We start from the raw sequence: 17975 nt of genomic DNA, 5'->3' as shown, positions 1-17975 counted from the left end.
ACTTCTTTAATAACATAATTTAAGCTATTTAAGGGAGCCAATATATCATTATCTGATTTAACTTTGAAATGCGTGTGTTGGTGTGTGTTTACGTTTTTTTAAATAATCCAGTATCTATCTTTCAATGCAAATGCGGCTCTGAGGGGCGAAGAAAACTCATTTAATGCAGCTTGATTTCAAAGATCATCTTTTCAGCGATGACGAGATAATAAAAACAGGTTATTTTCACATATTTCTGTCAACTCCCTCGAATCGCATATCATGCTCTACCGCGGAGACTCGTCGACGGTCTCCTTATCCCACCATCCGGCCGTCCCTCTGTGCATTTCCGTCCTCCCGCCGGGTGTGTGTGTGTGTGTGTGTGTGTGTGTGTGTGTGTGTGTGTGTGTGTGTTTTGTTTTGTTTTCTTCCTCCATGCTTAATCTCTCTGTGTCTCGCTTGGGAGGGAGGCAGACCAGCGGAAAATGAATGACACAACACACACACACTTTCTCCCTCCATCCTCTTCCCCTCTTTCCCCTCAACGCCGTCCACCTTTCTTTCTCTCTGTGTCTTCTCATCCCCCCCCTGTCACTCTCTGCATGCCGCTCAAGGACTTGGTGGGAGCAGCCACTTCATGTCCAAGGAGTGGTGGGGTTTGATTTGAATAGAGCTCTGCTGAATGGCACTCTGTTCTGCTGAATGCAAGCCAGGGATCAATGCATCACAACCAGTGTGGCAGCCATAAGATGGCTGGGGGTGAGGGGTGGAGGGTGGGGGGGGGCATGTGATATGCATCCATCTTTGTACTTGTTTCAGATTATTTGTGCCTGTGTGCGATTAGGAAGCCGTGCCTCTCGCGTGTCAGTGAACTCCCTGGGAGTGTTTTCAACTCCTGTATCAAAGGCAATTCCCAATTTGTTTCTGTGGATCGAGCAACCGCGACGGCAGCCGAGTGGAATGTTAATGTTTTAAAAAAAAAACGCCCTGCGGGAACGCCCCTATCCGCTGTCTGTGAATACTGATTTGTGGGTGCTGCAGACGAGATGGACTGGGGTTTTGGGGTTGCTTAGGCCCACACTGCACCATTTGTGCATTTTTTGACGAGCTCGAAAGTTCTGTTTTTTTTCACCATCAGGGGAGGGGGAGGCTGCGTGGAATATAAAACGAGCACCCAAGTATCCAACAGTAGGCTGGGGAAGAATGAGGATGAGTCTTGATTTGTGGGACAGGAGATCAATGAAAATCTGATGGGTGTAGTTTGTAGCTCCCGGCCGCTGAGGGCAGGGTTGCTTACACATCTGCTGTTCCAAGGGCAAATATAAGCCCCCCACCCTCCCTTCCCCCAGTTGCTGTTAACATTATGATTTAAGGAGTATAAGCTGATCTCTGACAAGTGCCTGAGGGCAACTTCCATCATGGCTTTCCAATAGTCCTGGTCCTGGTGTGTTCAAAAACTAGCTCTGATGGAGGTTCATAAATTCAGACTGCATTTTTTGCCCCACATTGTCATCAAGAAATTACGTATTTATTTTATTTACAGTCAATGTGCTCAATGGACTGAACAAACTGAAAGGAGATAGCTAGAAACCGTGTTTTGTGAGACAGTCTGACTGATCTCAGAACTTCCCAGAATTCCCAGTTCTTTCCTCTCATCAGTCGTCGATCAGCAGCTACTTCGACAACTCATAGATACTTGAATTTACTTTTCAAGTATAAACGGCCCCATTTTTATCCGTCTCATCGTTCAGATTTGCTGCTTTTTCTTTTTTTCTAATGTCAGAATGTCTTTTGGCTTTGGACTGTTTGTTGGGCCCAATTCACGGCAGCCATTTTGACATGTTGGATGTAATTAATAAAAATTAAACCGAGGAGGACACTGTTCGTTCCTCATGTGAAATGAGAAGCTGATTTGGATTTGGGGATTTATTTGTCATAACGCCATTATTTTAACCTAAAATAACTACAGAAGTCTCCAAGATGTTTTTCCAAAACCTAACCAAGTAGTTGTGTTGCCTAAACCTAACTAACTAGATTATTCTTGTGAAGGAAGTTTATTTCGTAACGAGGGGAAACTGACCCGTGTTTCTGGGCTGTCGGAGGAAAGCTTTCCGTAAGATATCGTATGAACTCTTATCGCATGAGGGTCCGTTGGCCACGGCCTGGTACTGAGAATGCTGGCAATCGAAACCTAATGAATCAATAAATCAATCAAGGAAATACTACGCAGATTGATCCATGTTCATAACCTGCTGTTCTACAGGACATTGTGAAATGTCAATTAAAACCAAATAAAAATACATTATGTTTGGGTAATTTTTTTATGGCAAATTATATCCAAATAAGGGAAATGTTAATGTTGAAGTAGCTAGACAGTGATATTGTAACAGTGCCAAAGTATCCAACTTGTTGGCAACTGTTTGGGGGAGGTCATTTCCTGTTTCCAGAAAAAAAAAGTTAGTGTGAAAACAAATTCCAAGCTAGCAGAACTGCCCGAGAGATCAGTCTGTTAGTGGGTGTTTGTGGGCGTGGCATGTGATACCCAAATTAGTGCATATATGAAAAACCCGCTAAAAGTAGGCCATAAAACTTCTTTCCCATTGCAGTTCTGTTGAGAATCCTAGTGTCTTTTTTTACTTTTCGTAAAGGGGGGTTAAAGATTGGGTTCAGGATTAAGATTAGAATCAGGAAAATATCCTCTATAATTGGAATAAATGCCTGAACTGTCGAACAGCCAAGTGTATGTTTAGAACTAAGCGTGTCAAGGGGCGGTTACGGTGTGGATTAAAGGGTAATTCCACATGGAAGAAGAAATTTAGTGTTCACCACATGTTAAAATATCCAGCGGGCCACAGTGACGTCACAACTGCCGTGTTCTCACGGTTGTCAGTGGCAACATACCCGCTGTGACATCAATGACTGGAGCATTGCCAGGGTTAGGCAACGGATTTATACAAAAAGATGACGAAATAAAGGCGATGCGCTTCCTTGGTTCTTCCTCTTTTTTCCGGCTAGTCCTTTAGTGCATTTTACATTCACACTGAAAACACTGCGCTCAATCCCCTTGGTAGTCTGGCACTGTATCGCACTTCATGATCACACATTTTAATGGGCCAGGCGGTGGGGTCGAAGGACCTTCTTTCACCTTAATGCATGCCGACACCTCGCCTCCTGATTCACACACAACCCTCGAAAAACACAAATGAGCCTCCTCTTCAGGGCCTCTCGGTGATGGAGCAAACAGAGGCAGGCCGAGAGATACCTGACATCCAACGTGGAAAATAAAACATGAGCTGACACGCCCTTCACTTTGAAATTTTATCTCGGCACGTAGAAAAATCCCCCCAAACTTATCTGAGCCATTTATCAAAATCTACCGTGGGTTTCTCTGTGCATATTTATCTTTCCCCCGTCCGTTAGTTTACAGGATACATTTTCTGCTGGCCTGATAATTTATCCAGCCTCTCAGATCCTGACATGCTGATGTTTTCCTATCTGCCCATCTGACTCCAGTCGAAGCCAATGGGGGTGTTTGGATGTGGCTCAAGTCTGCCCCCTAGTGACTTAATTTCACCATGGCCATTTCCCCATAGCTCTAAACATGATAATGAGTAGATTCATTTGCACCTACATCTCATAAGTGGATATGTTTTTTGTTTTTTTAATGTTCTGCAACATCCATTCACGCAGAGAGCGCCAGAAAGCTGTGACAGGAAACAACAGACGGGAAGTTCACGATTCGCCAAGAGCGTAGTAACACATAATGTCACGTTTAAATGTGAAGCCGTTTTACACGCAACATATTCTGCTAATTAAACATCGTCAACAAGGCTGGATCCTCCCAACAGGGCGACGCGAAGGAGCCGCACCATGGTCTAAAGGCCCTCGGGGGCCCCAAAGGGCTGCAGCTTCACCGTGTGGCAATTAGTTTGTGATAATTCGATTAATTGAAAATGTGTTTATAAATATTGTGTGGGCCTGTAAAGCTCAGTATAAGATGGATGCATTTATAGGTAATGTCTTGCTTGAGGCCCATATCTCATTCTTATTGAAATATTGTTTATATTGGGCTTACATTGAACACATTCCTACATATATTAGTATTTAATCACGTTACCACAAACATGTAAAAAAATGTATATACGCTTCAAAAAGATCGCCCGTTTGTTGTAATAATTAAAAATCCAACAGGAAAAATCCTGTTTTCCCTCTGGGAACCAGGGCGATGCCAACTCTGGGGCTGGCCTCTCAAAATACTTCATCCCTGGATCCATCAATCGATCCATCGATCAATCAATCTGTAACTGTAACTGTAATCTCTTTTACGGTCAAATCAAAAGCAAAGGATTTGATTGTGATCCCTCTTGTGACTGTAATCCTAAAGTTTGTTTGTCATTCAGACACCAGTGTCCTTTATACATTAATGTTCCCTGCGCTTTCGTTCAGACACGTGTCACTGACAGTCAGAGCCACAATTATAGCGTGATATTTGGCGCCCAATGGGGGCGGTGCATCTGGATTATTAGAGCGCTGCCAGTTCTCTCAAAAGCAGCATCAATGATGGATTTTGAAACTTGTTTCGCAGTTGATGCCTTCATAATGAGCATCGGGGAGCACACCACTCGCAACCGCTTCTCACACTAAAGCCTCTGATAAATGTTGCCATCAATTTAATCATGTACTGACAGCTCGTGCAGTGCAATGACAAGACCTTAAAATGGGACTCTTGTATAATTCCTCATTCATTCATCATCACAATAAACTCATTACCAGTGTTTCGTGGTTGATTGAAGGGATTTTTTTTTTTTGCACATTAGAGATTATATATTTCTCTGTCTATGTATGTAACCTTGTGCTGATCTGAAAGCTTCAAGTTCGGACTCTTGTGTTTAAGTGTTGGGAGGCAATGCTACTGGGTAGTAAGGTTGTCATTGGAATGTTATTTACGTGGTGGGATGAGAACCCTGACCCCTAGTGAGTTAATGAGGCCCCTAGGGGCGCAGAAATCCTGCACATGGTTGCATTCATTTTAGATGAGGTTCAAACCAACGCACATGAATGTTGAAACGGCACCTTTTTGAAATCCTTTTCCAAAATGTATTTTTAAAATGCAGCCTTATCACTAAGTGTGGATCTGCCACACATAAGTGCCACGTTTACATGTTTTTGAGGGCATCAAACTGAATCCGTTGGAAGTGAAAGTGCCCGTCTCGGATAAACAGACAGTGACATATGATGCTCCGAAGCGTTGCTCGCCGATCTTTCTCCTTTTCTAAGATGAAACCCTTCTTTCTTTTTGAGTTGAGGTCAAAAAAGGGGGGCAGGGGTGGAATAACGTTACCACAGAGAAGGCATTTACACACATCTCCCTTCTTTTGCCCGCCACAACCCCCTTTTTTTGTTCTTCCTGTTTTGGCTCCATCCCGCTGGCATCCTTGAAGTCTCCCCTTCCACCTCAAAGCAAATGAGATAGGACTTGAAGCAGAGGCTTGTACTGAGGTAGAGCAAAGCCGTGTATCTTTCGCTGTAATTGCAAAGTTCTGTGACCTGAAAGCGTTCCGATCCTCCTGCGCGACGACGTGGACTAAAAGCTACTGAGTCATGTAATGTAACAATAGCTTTTGGGGCAATGAAGGCAGAACCAATTATTGACACTCAGTAGCCAGACGCAGTTGATGTTATGGTACAGTCTCCTCCACAGCAGTGTGGATCGTGTGAAGAGTCTTGGAAATGGGGAGAAAAAAACAACAATTTTAACCCCACTTACCTCCGGTGGCGTCCCGTCAGTTGTGGTTTCATTTGCAGTTTTAAGATCACTGTGCAGAGGTCTCTCGTCTGAGTCCAGGTTTATGAATCCGTGTCCCCAGGCTTTTGAAACAAATTGCCAGAGAAAGGTAAGCCTGGTTCGTTCCTGGCTTACCAGGAACGAATCCTATTTTTATCCTATTTTATAATGTCAAAATGTAATCAGGCTTGTTTATTTGATTTTTCACGAGCTTTGTATTCTGGTCCCGTTTAAACGCGCCATTAATGTTTTTATGCCGTTGTTGTTTTTTGTCACTCCATGACAAACTGACGATCACACACATGTGACGATCACACACATGGCTTACGTTTTAGTACTCTAATGCCTGTCTGCACTTCCAGGAGACACAGAGCAAAGTCAGCGTTCGATTCGGAGCTGTGCGTCCGGTGACCCGGAGAATGCTGCTCGCGCCAACAAAAACCCTGTTGTGGGCCCTGAAGGAGCTCCGTTGTGGGCCCCTGAAGGACCAATCGGCCCTCGAGCAGCTAAATGTTACGTTTGCCCGCTGCTTGCCAACTATGTCTTTCTGCTATTTAGTGAAGGGTAGTTTTATTCAGTAGTGCAGCTTTAATGTTGTTTATGTTTTTTCATTTACTTTTCTCATCTCCGCCAGGAGATTATGTATTCGGTCATGTGTGTATGTGTGTGTGTCGCTGTGTCAGTCCGTCCACGGATGATCTCACGCACTGCTCGAGCTATGAACCTGAACTTTTTATTTTTCTCATTTTTGACTGCATGCTCAAGGGCCTCTCGTGGCGGACGTTTTAGGAAAGCATATGCTACAGACAACATATTTTACCGACTGTTTTATAGGCCTATCATCATTGACTGCTGGCTACTCTTGACCGGCCGGTAGGCGCCACAAGTGCTATTGTGGATTGTTTTCTATCAATCAAACCGTACAGCAGTGGTCATTGCAGACACCTGGCGGAGATCTGCATTTTTGTAGTCATCGTTGGTTTTGAACTTGTGGCCTAGCGTAAAGCACGGTGCAACATGGCTTTTAAAACACACAAGATTGTTTGTTGTAATTTGGTAAAACCATCCCTTTGAGAAGCCAGGACAGCAAACAGTTGTGACTTTGTTGAGTGTTTAGCTCGCAGCGACGGAGCTACAAGCCGATTGGCAGCAGCCGAGCGGAGTGAACGAGCTGGGGTGTACGGTTTTACCATGTCCTGGATGTAGATTGGACCTCATCTGTTCGTAGCACGGTACGCAAGTACCAATGTTTTGAAGCAGATGCGGGCGACCACCAGTAACCAGTGAAGGGCGCGGAGGAGCGCAGTAGTGTGGGTGAATTTAGGTTAAAGACCAGTCGAGCTGCTTCTGGATGAGCTGCAGAGGTTGAATGGGACTAGCAGGTAGACATGCCAGGAGGGAGTTACAGTAGTCAAGGCGCGAGACGATCAGAGCCTGGACGAGAACCTGTGCTGCCTTCTGAGTGAGAAATGGACGTATTCTCCTGATGTTGTACAGCATGTACCTACTGGAAAGTGTTGTTGTGGTAATGTTGGCAGTCAAGGAGAGTTGACTAGTTCAGTCAACTCTCCTTGACTGCCAAAAGTAAAAGGAAAAGTCGTTCAGTCTTGTCAGGGTTAATTTTCAGGTGGTGTGCGGACATCCACTGGGAGATGTCAGCCAGGCAGGCAGAGATTTGTGCTGCTACCTGTGTTTCAGATTGGGGAAACAAGAGGATCAGTTGGGTGTCATCAGCATAGCTATGGTGGGAAAAGCCATGTGAGCGAATGACAGAGCCGAGAGAGTTGGTGTACAGAGAGAAGAGGAGAGGACCCAGGACGGAGCCTTGGGGGACCCCAGTAGTGAGAGGACAAGGTTCAGACACAGATCCTCTTCAAGGTACCCGGTAAGAGCGGTCATTGAGGTAGGATGAAAAGAGGGAAAGCGGAGTGCCTGAAATACCAAGGTCCTGGAGGGAGGAAATAAGGATCTGGTGGTTCACTGAGGCAGCAGAAAGGTCTAGAACAGGGGTACCCACACTTTTTTGGCTCACGAGCTACTTTTAAAATGACCATGTCAAAAAGATCTACCTACATTAATAATGCTAAATATCTATAGAAAAAAAAATAGCATTATTAATGTATAAATATACCGAGTATACTTTATATTTACAATATTGGCGTACCTTGCATAACTGCATGAACCCTTATGACACAATACAATTCTGTACATTTTTGGTCATTACATTTTACTCTGATGCCTTCACTGAATGGAACCAGCAGGGTTGCATAGTCCGGACAGTAGCTGCTGCTAGCCAGCCTCAGGCAGACCAAATGGTCATCAGTCATGGTGGAATGGTATTTGGACTTAATATTTTTCATGTGGGAAAAGGCTGGATCACATAAATGAACTCTGACAGACACGTGTCAAGCTGCTCTGTGTAGCGCACACGCCTTCCGTTGAATCTCCAGCTCTGACACCAGGTTTTGTAAGCTCATTCAACAGATCGGTTAAAAATGCCACATCTAGCAGCTACTGATTGTCATTTAGTTGGTTGTATTGCATTTTTAACAACATGGAGAAACTCCTTTATCTCCGGACAGAGCTCTATAAGCCATCTCACATCAGTGTGCAGCAGGAAGTCAGAGTGGCCGCAGTCCTTCTCCAGATACGCACGGAACAGCCGTCTTTGAAGAGCTCTCGCTCGAATAGGCGATCTTCGTTACCACATCCATTATCTCTTTCATGTTTAGCATTTTAGCGCATAATGCTTGTTGGTGTATTATGCAGTGGTAATTAAGGAAGTTGGGGAAAACAGTCTTCCCTGCACTTGGCAATAAATCCATTCAAGCGGCCGACCATTGCGGGTGCAGCGTCCGTGGTGATTGACATTAATTTGCACACCGGGAGCAGGGTTTTCTTTCTGTTGAGTGGCCGGCCTTGAATCCAGACTGGTGAGGGTATAGAAGGTTGTTATGGTGGAGAAAGGTGGAGACTTGGTTAAAGATAGCTCGCTCCAGAGTTTTGGAAGTAAAGGGAAGGAGAGAGACAGGTCTGTAGTTGTTGACTTCCGACGGGTGAGAGTGGGTTTCTTCATGAGAAGGTTAACTCTTGCCTCCTTCAGCGAGTTAGGGAAACAGCCAGTTGAGAGAGAGGTGTTGATAAGATGGGTGAGAAAGGGAAGAAGGTCAGGAGCAATAGATTGGAGAATGTGAGATAGGATGGGCTCAAGGGGGCAGGTGGTTGGGCGGGCAGAGGCTACCAAGGTAAGAACTTGATTGGGAGACAGGGAGGTGAAAGAGGAATGCAAATGGGAAGAAGATGAAGTTACTGGAGGTATAGTTATAGAAGATGGATTAGTAAATGAGGAGCATGTCATCTATCTTTTTGGTAAAGTAGTCAACAAAGTGTCTCAGCAGAGAGAATGCACGTTTAAGACACTTCTGCATCGGCTTTACAGAACCAGACGTGGCTATAGTTTGTACTGTTAGCGCTGTTAGCATTGCGCCGAAAAAGCAGCAGAACTTCTCCAAATCTAGCACCTTCTAATGATTACAATTTTCAAAAAATGCAATTTTCATAAAACTTTAATTTAAACATAAGGAAAACAATTGCACAAAAATGTAATGTCATAAAAAAATAAAGAAGAATTCCAACTCCATAGTTTTTAAAATGCAGTCCTACAAAGATGATAAACATCTTATTTCAAAAAGGCGTCAGACGGTGGCATCCAGAGTCTGCTGAGGATCGCAGGAGGTCATCATGAGGAAGAGGCGTTTGGAAAGCTCCGGGCCGACGCGGCGAGTCGTGGAGGTGACGCCTTCTCCTCGGCGGACCACCAGGTCAGACAGCAGGGCGATCCTCTCGCGCTCTGTCTTGCAGAGATTGTAAGCCTGCAGAAAGACGGCGGGAATATTTCATAGAGACGAGAAGATTTGATTTGAAGAGAAAATGTGAGTGTTTACCAGACGTGACTGAAAATGTTTTGACTTGGAAGTGTTGCGTTGCTATTTAAACTCCCAGTGAAGAGTCATTCCCTTGGAGCCTGCCCTTAACTGACATATTTGAGGCAATAAAGATGCATTTGTACTAAGCTGGTGTGCTTGCATTGAAGCAGATTTTTTAAAGCGCTCTCATGGTGCTTTTTACAAGAGGAAAAGCAGTAAATACAGAACATTTAATCCACAGGAAAACTCTCAGGGCCGGTCAGGCTCCTGCAATATTCTAAATATAGCCTGAACTTGACCTCATATTGGCTTTTTTTTGGCGGGCCTTTATTTTAGGTGGCTGATACTTTAGAGTAAGATACACAAAAAAATAAAAAAAATTCTGAATGAAGCTTGATTGGATGTCTGTGTAAAGATGAAAAGACCCTTCTCGGCCTAATATAATATAGATCATATAACCCTATAATCAGGATTCAAAGTTTTAATGGAACATACTGCTGCCATCGTGACAAAGGCAATCTGCTCATTTATTATTATGACAATAAGATTTTATAGTATATTTTATAGTAATCCGGTGCATGTGCGGAGACAAAATCAGGCACCGTAACAGACATCTTGTTAAAACGCATGCTGGGGCATGCTGGGGGATGGAGAACCGGCCTGCTATAAGTGGGCGTGTACCTTCCTGAGCAGCTGTGGGGAGGGATACGCTGCCAGGATGGCCGAGGCCATGTCGGGACTGACTCTGTTGAACTGCTGGATCTGCCTCCTCCACGCCTGCAGCAGTCCCTTCCCGCCCCTATCCACCCGCTGCCCCCCCGCCCACTCGCTCTCCAGGTAGAACGAGAAGCCCGTCTGCTCCCTGTCTCGCCTGCCAAACACAAAGAGGAAACCATCGTTTTATCTTTGGGGGTAGGAGTCTCCTGACAGAGGAGTTAACTTGCGAGGTCGCTCACTTGAAAGGGGCCTCCGCGACCGCTCTGGTCGTCATGGTGATGTGAGACGAGAAGTCCTTCCAGGTTGCCAAGAAGTGGACGGAGACGCCGGTGTGGAGCTGAAGATGCACCACTGCCTGATGGGAGTTTTTAAGGGAAATGAACGGTTAAAAAACAAAATGTTGTTTGTTCAGATCTATTACAGGTTCCGTGTGTTCTTCTGCACGGACGCCTTAAAGTTTGCAAATTACATCACAGGTACCCATTCATTTGTGCCACCTTCACTTAAGAGAAAATGAAAGGGGTTCACCTCAAGCATGGGGATAGAATAACAAGATTTATGGAGAAATTAATGGGTTTTAATAAGATTTGTTTTGAAATTAGCCCTATAATAAACATGGGGTTTGCATTCTTTTTTTTTACATTTTAAGGGATTTTTACCCCTTATTAAGCCCTCAAACCATGCAGATGATCCATTAAAATATTATAAAATAACATTTTCCATTGATAATGCCCTAAAATCCAATTTCCGAAAACACATCATCAGTGACTGATAAAATAATTGGCTCCGCTTCATCGTGAATAATTTACCAAAGTCTGTTTCAGATCAAGAACAGACTGCCTCCGCTCGTCTTCCTCCGCCGGCCGACCTACCTCCTCCACCTCAATCCGCGACACCTCGGGTCGCACCTCGTCTCCGCCGTTATTCCTCCTTTTCTTCGTTTTCCCTCCCCCTCGCTCCTCGCCGGCGACTGCCTCTCTGAAGCGTTTCTGGCTCTGGGACTTCTGGAATCTGCAGACGGACCAAAACATAAAAATAAGGGGCTCCCTTTCGGCTCCGTCTCCCAACGATGAAGACGTTACCTTATGACGGGTCCCTATTTTCTGCCATTTCCCTTCCCTACCTGAAGTATTTCTCTAAGTCGATGACCGCCAGGCTGAGGACCTTACCGGGGTGACGCCGCTGCTGCTCCTGCACCCAGGACGTCAGAGTCGGCCCAGAGCCACACAGGCCCCGGCTCTCTTCCTGCATTAGACACACCCACACGCACCGGCACACTGCTGTAAATACACTGGAACGCCATTTAGCATTTAAATGTGGATTAATCCACCACTGAAAATAGTCCCGAACAAAAGCAGCTACTGCCTGCTGTTTGCTTTTAAAGATTTACATCTTCAGTAGGAATCAAAATGTATGACATCAGCGTTCTGTCCTGTAAAGGTTTTGGTATTTCTGTATTACAATATATTAGTGTTGCTTTTTACCTTCTGTGACAAGCAAACCACACTCAGCAATTGTTTTGTAATGTGAATATGGTACATGTTTATGGCCATATGTTTACAGCCATTTAATATTGCTAATGTATTCTGATGCCTTCACAGTTTACTGGAAACAAATGTCTTCTGCTTCGCTACGTGGTCATTAAAGCGGCATTTTACTATTTGTATGTATTCATACGCTCCAACATACTTCTACTTATTGCTCCGTGACTATATTGTGATGTCATTTCCCATCGGGTTCCGTTTGACATCCCGTCCACCTGTTCCGCTCTCACCTCCGGCTTTATTCTCACGCCTCTGTCCCGCCGCCCGTCGTCAGAAGCGGCCGCCGTGTTCCAAGTTGGTTCATTAATATGGGCCTCAGGTTTTTTAAAGCGCCGGTCGGACGCAGACCAACCTGAACGTAGCCGTGGATCAGAGTGATGAAGTCGTCCACCGTCGTCTGCATCACCACGTGGGCTTCCGGCACACATGCACCGCCGTCGCCGTCTGGCTGGAGACAGGCAGCGGGAAACAGACGACTCGCTGGTAAACATTTCATTACAGCATGCGCGCACACACACACAGACACAATGGATGAGCGCTCGTAAAACTGCCTTCTTAACCACGGCCCCATTTGTCTCAAGTACAGTCATGCGTCTCCCCGTGTGGGGCGCAGCGGTCGGAGCAGACAACGTGTGTTTTGTGTGTTATCACCTGGGCACAGGGAGCCCTCCTCATCCAGCTGACGCTGCGTGGGACCGCTTGTTTCTCTACGGCGCAGCTGCAGCCCAGAGCCTGCACCGACGCCAGCAGAGTGCCGCCTCCTTCCAGCTGTAAGAGAGCTGCAGACGCCAACAACAACAAAGAAGAAGCTTGAATAATGCCTTCCGAGCACGTGGGCTTTGTTTGCAGTATGAAATAGATCTACAGACCTGGGTCCACGGCCACCACCATGCGTTTGATGCACTCCTCCGGCCTCAAGGCCCTGGCGGCCTCGGCCAGAGCCTTCCTCTCTGCTTTCTGTCTCTCTTGTTCCTGCCGAAGTGCCTCCTTGTCCCTCAGCTGTCCCCGCCCGACCTGCTTCCTCCGCAGAGCCTCCTCCCGGGAGGCCTGGATCTCCTCTTCCGTCCGCCTGGCGGGTTTCCTCCCGACTGGAGGGGCGTCCGGGCCCCCAGACGAGACCCCGCGGCTCACCGTCCTCGCCTGATGGAGGCCGAGCGGCCGCTCTGACCCCGGAGGACCATTCGGGCGGGGGAGCCGCGCGCCGGCCACATTAAATGCTGAACAGCGGTCGGCATCTTCCCCATTACCAGCGGAGGAGGAGGAGGCACTAATCGCATTGGCTCGTCTCTGCTCGAGCCTCTGTGCCAGAGGGACATACGGTGCACCGTCATCAGAATCACTGCTGATCATCAGCACATCAGCCGCCCCCGTGTGGGCGGCCGTGTGGCCCTTCGCTGCGGAGGTCGTGGCTTCAGAGCCATCCGAGTCGTGGCTCGGGGAGGCTCGGCGGAGGCGTGGACCCGCCTGGAGGAAGTCAAACACAGGCAACTCCTCATCGAGGTCACTGGTGGAGTCACTGTAGCTACCCATGCTCCTTCACGTGCAAGCAGAAGTTCCTGTAAATGAGATAAGAGACAATAATTCATTAAAAAAATAGATATGAATTGCATCGAGATGACCAAGCTTAGGCCCAGAAGTGTTTTATCTTCACACAGACACCCAAACAAGCTTCATTCAGTGCATCTTACTTTAAAGTATCTGCCAGATCATAACCTAAAATACACAGTAAATATAGTTATTCTTCTAACTTCACCCACCATCACCCACCAAACAGCACTCATTCCAGTAAAATAAACGAGATAAAAGACAATAACAAACAAACAAAGTACAATATTTTTAAATAATTGGTGCAAACTGCTTGTTAACGCCCACAACTGTGTGTTCTGGTGTCAAGAGAATAACGAGGACCAATTACAAATTACAGATGTCACTGCGCAGGAACCAGTAACGTCGCTACTCGGTGAAATGAATACTTACACGATAAGAAAAATAGGTTTTGATAAGAAATGCGTTACTTCTTCAGTTGAGTTTGGTGCAGCATTTATGGTCCCTCGGGAAAAACAAAAGGCGAGACACATCAAAAACATTAAAGCAACACTGAGCAGAAAGAGACGTCGCCAAAGTTACGCCAGCTGGAAGCTCACTATGCTTGTCGTACTCACCTCTCACGTATTCCCGCACTCAGATGCGGGTTATTTTAAGAAGTCAGTGCTTCTTGCAATAGCCAGATGTCGCACGCAGCACGTAAAGTATATTTTTGCATAAGAGTCCGTTTGATTTCCCGGGTTGCAGGAAATGTTGCATTCAAGGTTATGGAACGAACCTAAACTTCCGTTCAGCGCAGTGTTTCTTTAATCGTTAAACTCGTTTCGTAAGGGACCAATTGTAGTTAGTTTTATAATTAAAACAAAACTACAATTGATGTTTGCCTTGTTTGACCGCTTTTAATTGATTATGTAGTGCGACATGGTATTTTGTAAATCATAAACTCAGAATCCTATCAACCTAAAAGCAATTTGAGAACATATTTGTTGTTATTTTTGCCATTTCAAGTATTGTTTGTAGATTTGTCTTAATAAAGTGAACGCAACAGTTACTTTTGATGACATTTCATGACTTTTGATTGCATTTCGCTCCAGTTTGGGCACTAAATAGGGTCAGTATTTGTACTCTGCTGATACGGGACTGGATCTTGAATGCAGCAAACATATCCGGATGTGACGCAATTGCGCAGACGACGTAAGTGACATCGTTCAAGATGGCGGCGCTGGCGTCCTTGATGCTGAAGTCTAGAGCAGGTATCGACTACTTACATTTCTATTTTACACGTTCTACCAATATTTACACATGTCTCGTGCCGACGTGTCAAATAGGTACATTTATTCTCAGCAGCTCTGGGCTTTCTGTAAACATTTAGCAACGTTTTTAATCTGAATCAAGCTAACAAGCTAGCTCAATGTGTAAATTAGCACCGAATGTCATACGGTGCATCCCAAGTCTCTTAATTGCAGCCCCGTTTCCCTCACTTGCGTCTTTCCCTTGCGTCTTTGTCCCTCCCACCAGGGATGCAAGGAAACCATGCGAGAGAGGAAACGAGAAATATGTTTAAAGAGACATAAGACGTCCTTTCCTCTGAAGTGTCACGTGAAGCGACGTCATTTTCTGATGACGGCGACCCCTGATCACATCTGGATCAGCTGTCAGTCGGCTAACATTTTTAGCTAATATTCTAATCAAAATCATCTTAAAATAAAGACGGTTATCATCACTGTCAGAGTGAAAATGTATTCTCTGTAGGCTGTTACCTGTTAAACAAACTGCATTGAGTATTTTTACACAGTTTGTGGTATTTATATTGTGTTCTGTGTCCTGCTTATACGCGCAGGATGGATTTCTACCGGCGGAATGTGTTTGTCTTATTCATTATTTGTGTCTGTATGTTTTTTAAAATTCTGATTGTGACATCATTATAAAGTAACCCACAATAAGATTATGGTTTCTCTTCAACACTGGAATTCTCTGTGATGCTGGTTTCAGGTCTGCTGGTACCGGGCCAGATCTCTCTTCTGGACTCCGTGAGGTTCGCGTCCAAGAAGGCCGGCGGCAGCAGCAAGAACACCGGAGGGAAGAGTCCCGGGCGGAGATATGGCTCCAAGAAACACGACGGTAATAATGCATCGTTTTTAAACCACTTCCCATAAGTGCTGTGGCTATTCAGCCTCCATGCGATGCCTGGTACTGCTCAGATAATTATTGTTGTGCAAACTGCAGTACGACCGAGAAGGCAAATTAACCTTGAGTGAGGTGTTCACCTAATCCAGGGATCAGCAACCTTTCCTATCCATTTGCCCTTTTTTGCTATTTGATATCACATCTTATAATGTTGTACATATAGTCATATTAATTATATTTACAAAAACTATAGTTTGTTGTATTTATGACATTATAGAACAAGAATAAAGACAATTATTGACATTGTATTGCTATTTTACCTGTTTATAACTATCAAATTCTTATGAAGAGGAGAACAAAAAAGTCATGTGTCGGCCTACATTAAGGTAAATTAACATGACCACTTTGCAGACTTTTATTCTTATCAATATTTGTAGATGAAGTGGTAGAGTGTTTGTCCTTGAACTGCAAGGTAGCAGGTTCAATCCCCACGGGAGGTTTTTTATTTTAAAACGCATATCTTTTGCTACGTTAACACTGAGCGTCCACACTCCGCCACACTCCTGAGGACGGATCCGTTTTTACTAGCGGACGCCTCAGTGTCTCATGAGCTGCCACAGAACCAGCTGTTTTAAAAAAAAAAAAGTAGCCAGCTGCAGGGGAAGAGGCTTGACAGCGACGTGACAGCGACGTGACAGCGACGGTACAGCGACGTGACTCACATTTTAGTAAAACAAATATTTAAAAGATTTTTTTTATTTTCAGTGACCCAATATCACCTCAAACTCCAAGATAGGAGGAATTCCCTTTTGAAAGATTTTTTTTTTCTTCTTTTTCCAAAGTCTCAGGGAGCCGCAACAGAGTTGCGAAAGAGCCGCGGGTTGCTGACCTAATCCTATAAACCTTTGTGCAGCGTTGCGTCTTCGCCAGATGCTGAGTCAATTTAAATTGGGCTTTTATTGTGAAAGGTTAAAAAGAAGTAGGAGGAGTGGAGCTGTTGTGCTATGACAATATGGAAAATAATACAGAGCTGTTGCTGGTTCAGACTGCGGAGCCGCCATGTTTATATTTTGATCATCTCATAGTAAATGCCAACTGGCTACACTGTTTTGACTGGGCGTCCATAGTGTTTCAAGCAATGCACCCTGGTACATGTAGGTACTCCAGCTCCATGTGCAGAATAACTTTCTATGGAGGATATAGCACACACTGAGGAATTTCTTGCTCCCATGGCTACATTTAACCTGTATTCCATTCCATGGTGAGGTGTTAACTCCTGTCATAGTCATGATGTAATCTAACGGCTCTTTTCATCTGGTTACAAGGTCATTATGTCCATGCGGGTAACATCCTTGCAACACAGAGACTGATGATGTATCACCCAGGAGCGCACGTAAGCAACACTTTCCGTGTCAAGTCAAACATCAATCCGGTGTCGTGGAAATGTACACATTCTCATCGTGCCTGCTGTTCCCCCTTACCTGTCCCTCAGGTGGGCATGGGAACCAACAAGACGCTCTTTGCCATGGAGGAGGGCTACGTCCGGTACACCAAGGAGGTCTACGTCCCGCCGCCACGCAGCCCTGAGGCCACCAGGGTCATCACCAAGCTGCCAAAAGGAGCTGTGCTCTACAAGACCTTCGTCAGCGTCCTGCCAGTCAAACAGGAGGGTAAGTTTAAACTGGTGGACATGGTCTAAGACTGGACCGGACTAGGATGCCATTGTTTCCCCTGGTATTCTCGCGGTGGACCCCGATCAAGAAGGATTTGTTTTTGACACTTTCACTGATTTCCGGAGATCTGAGTGAGCAGCGCACCATCAGCCAGAGAGCAGAGAGCAGTCGGGACACCTGCAGACTCTTGGCCCCTCCTTGGCTTCCTGTCTCTGAGTTCCATAATTATGTGACCTACCTACAAACGGAAGTTAGCTCTGTCACGCGTTGGATTTTTTATTTATTTATTTGTTCAGTATATTTAAAAAAAAACACGACTGAATCAAATGTATAAAGAAAAACATTTACAGTGAAGATTTGACGGATTTCTTGTGTTATCGGAGTCAGCAATGTGGCAATTTCCTGTGTTTTGATAATAAATATCATCCCAATGTAGTCCATAATACGGGTGCATAAATATGTGACCGTTACCTCTCACTGAGCTGCTTTGTGGTCAGGACAACACTGTAACACTGAACTGAATTAAAGTTTTATACGTGAAAGACTTCACATGTAATGACTTGAAATTCTCTTTACATCCCAACAGCAATCAATAATCCCCCGTTGGAGCTGGTGTTGCTTGCTACTTTCATCAGTAATGAACATGGGCTGTTTTTTTTTTTTTGGGTAGATGCTAGCT

At 45.2% G+C, this 17975-nt stretch overlaps 2 protein-coding genes across 2 annotated transcripts; one reads left to right on the top strand and one right to left on the bottom strand.

The window, feature by feature from the left end:
* Positions 1-9459: 9459 nt before the first annotated feature.
* On the bottom strand, positions 9460-14004 carry eme1 (essential meiotic structure-specific endonuclease 1; the record flags this gene model as incomplete). Its single annotated transcript, XM_079235337.1, has 9 exons — positions 13929-14004; positions 12821-13507; positions 12603-12730; positions 12304-12399; positions 11531-11652; positions 11280-11418; positions 10647-10762; positions 10372-10561; positions 9460-9636 (listed from the first exon to the last, which is right to left on the bottom strand). The coding sequence occupies exons 2-9, from the start codon at positions 13479-13481 to the stop codon at positions 9460-9462; spliced, it is 1629 nt and encodes a 542-aa protein (XP_079091463.1). The 5' UTR covers positions 13482-13507; positions 13929-14004.
* A 705-nt stretch (positions 14005-14709) lies between these two features.
* mrpl27 (mitochondrial ribosomal protein L27) lies at positions 14710-17838 on the top strand (the record flags this gene model as incomplete). The annotated part of the gene is made up of 4 exons (XM_079214343.1): positions 14710-14749; positions 15489-15617; positions 16949-17016; positions 17116-17838. 4 exons carry the CDS (start codon positions 14710-14712, stop codon positions 17320-17322), a joined length of 444 nt encoding a protein of 147 aa, XP_079070469.1. The 3' UTR covers positions 17323-17838.
* Between the last annotated feature and the right edge of the window lie 137 nt (positions 17839-17975).

This window comes from Taurulus bubalis, assembly GCF_910589615.1.
Source record: "Taurulus bubalis genome assembly, chromosome: 2".
NCBI classification, from domain to species: Eukaryota; Metazoa; Chordata; class Actinopteri; order Perciformes; family Cottidae; genus Taurulus; species Taurulus bubalis.
The sequence above is the reverse complement of the archived record's forward strand: the minus strand, read 5'-3'. Positions and strand labels throughout refer to the sequence as shown.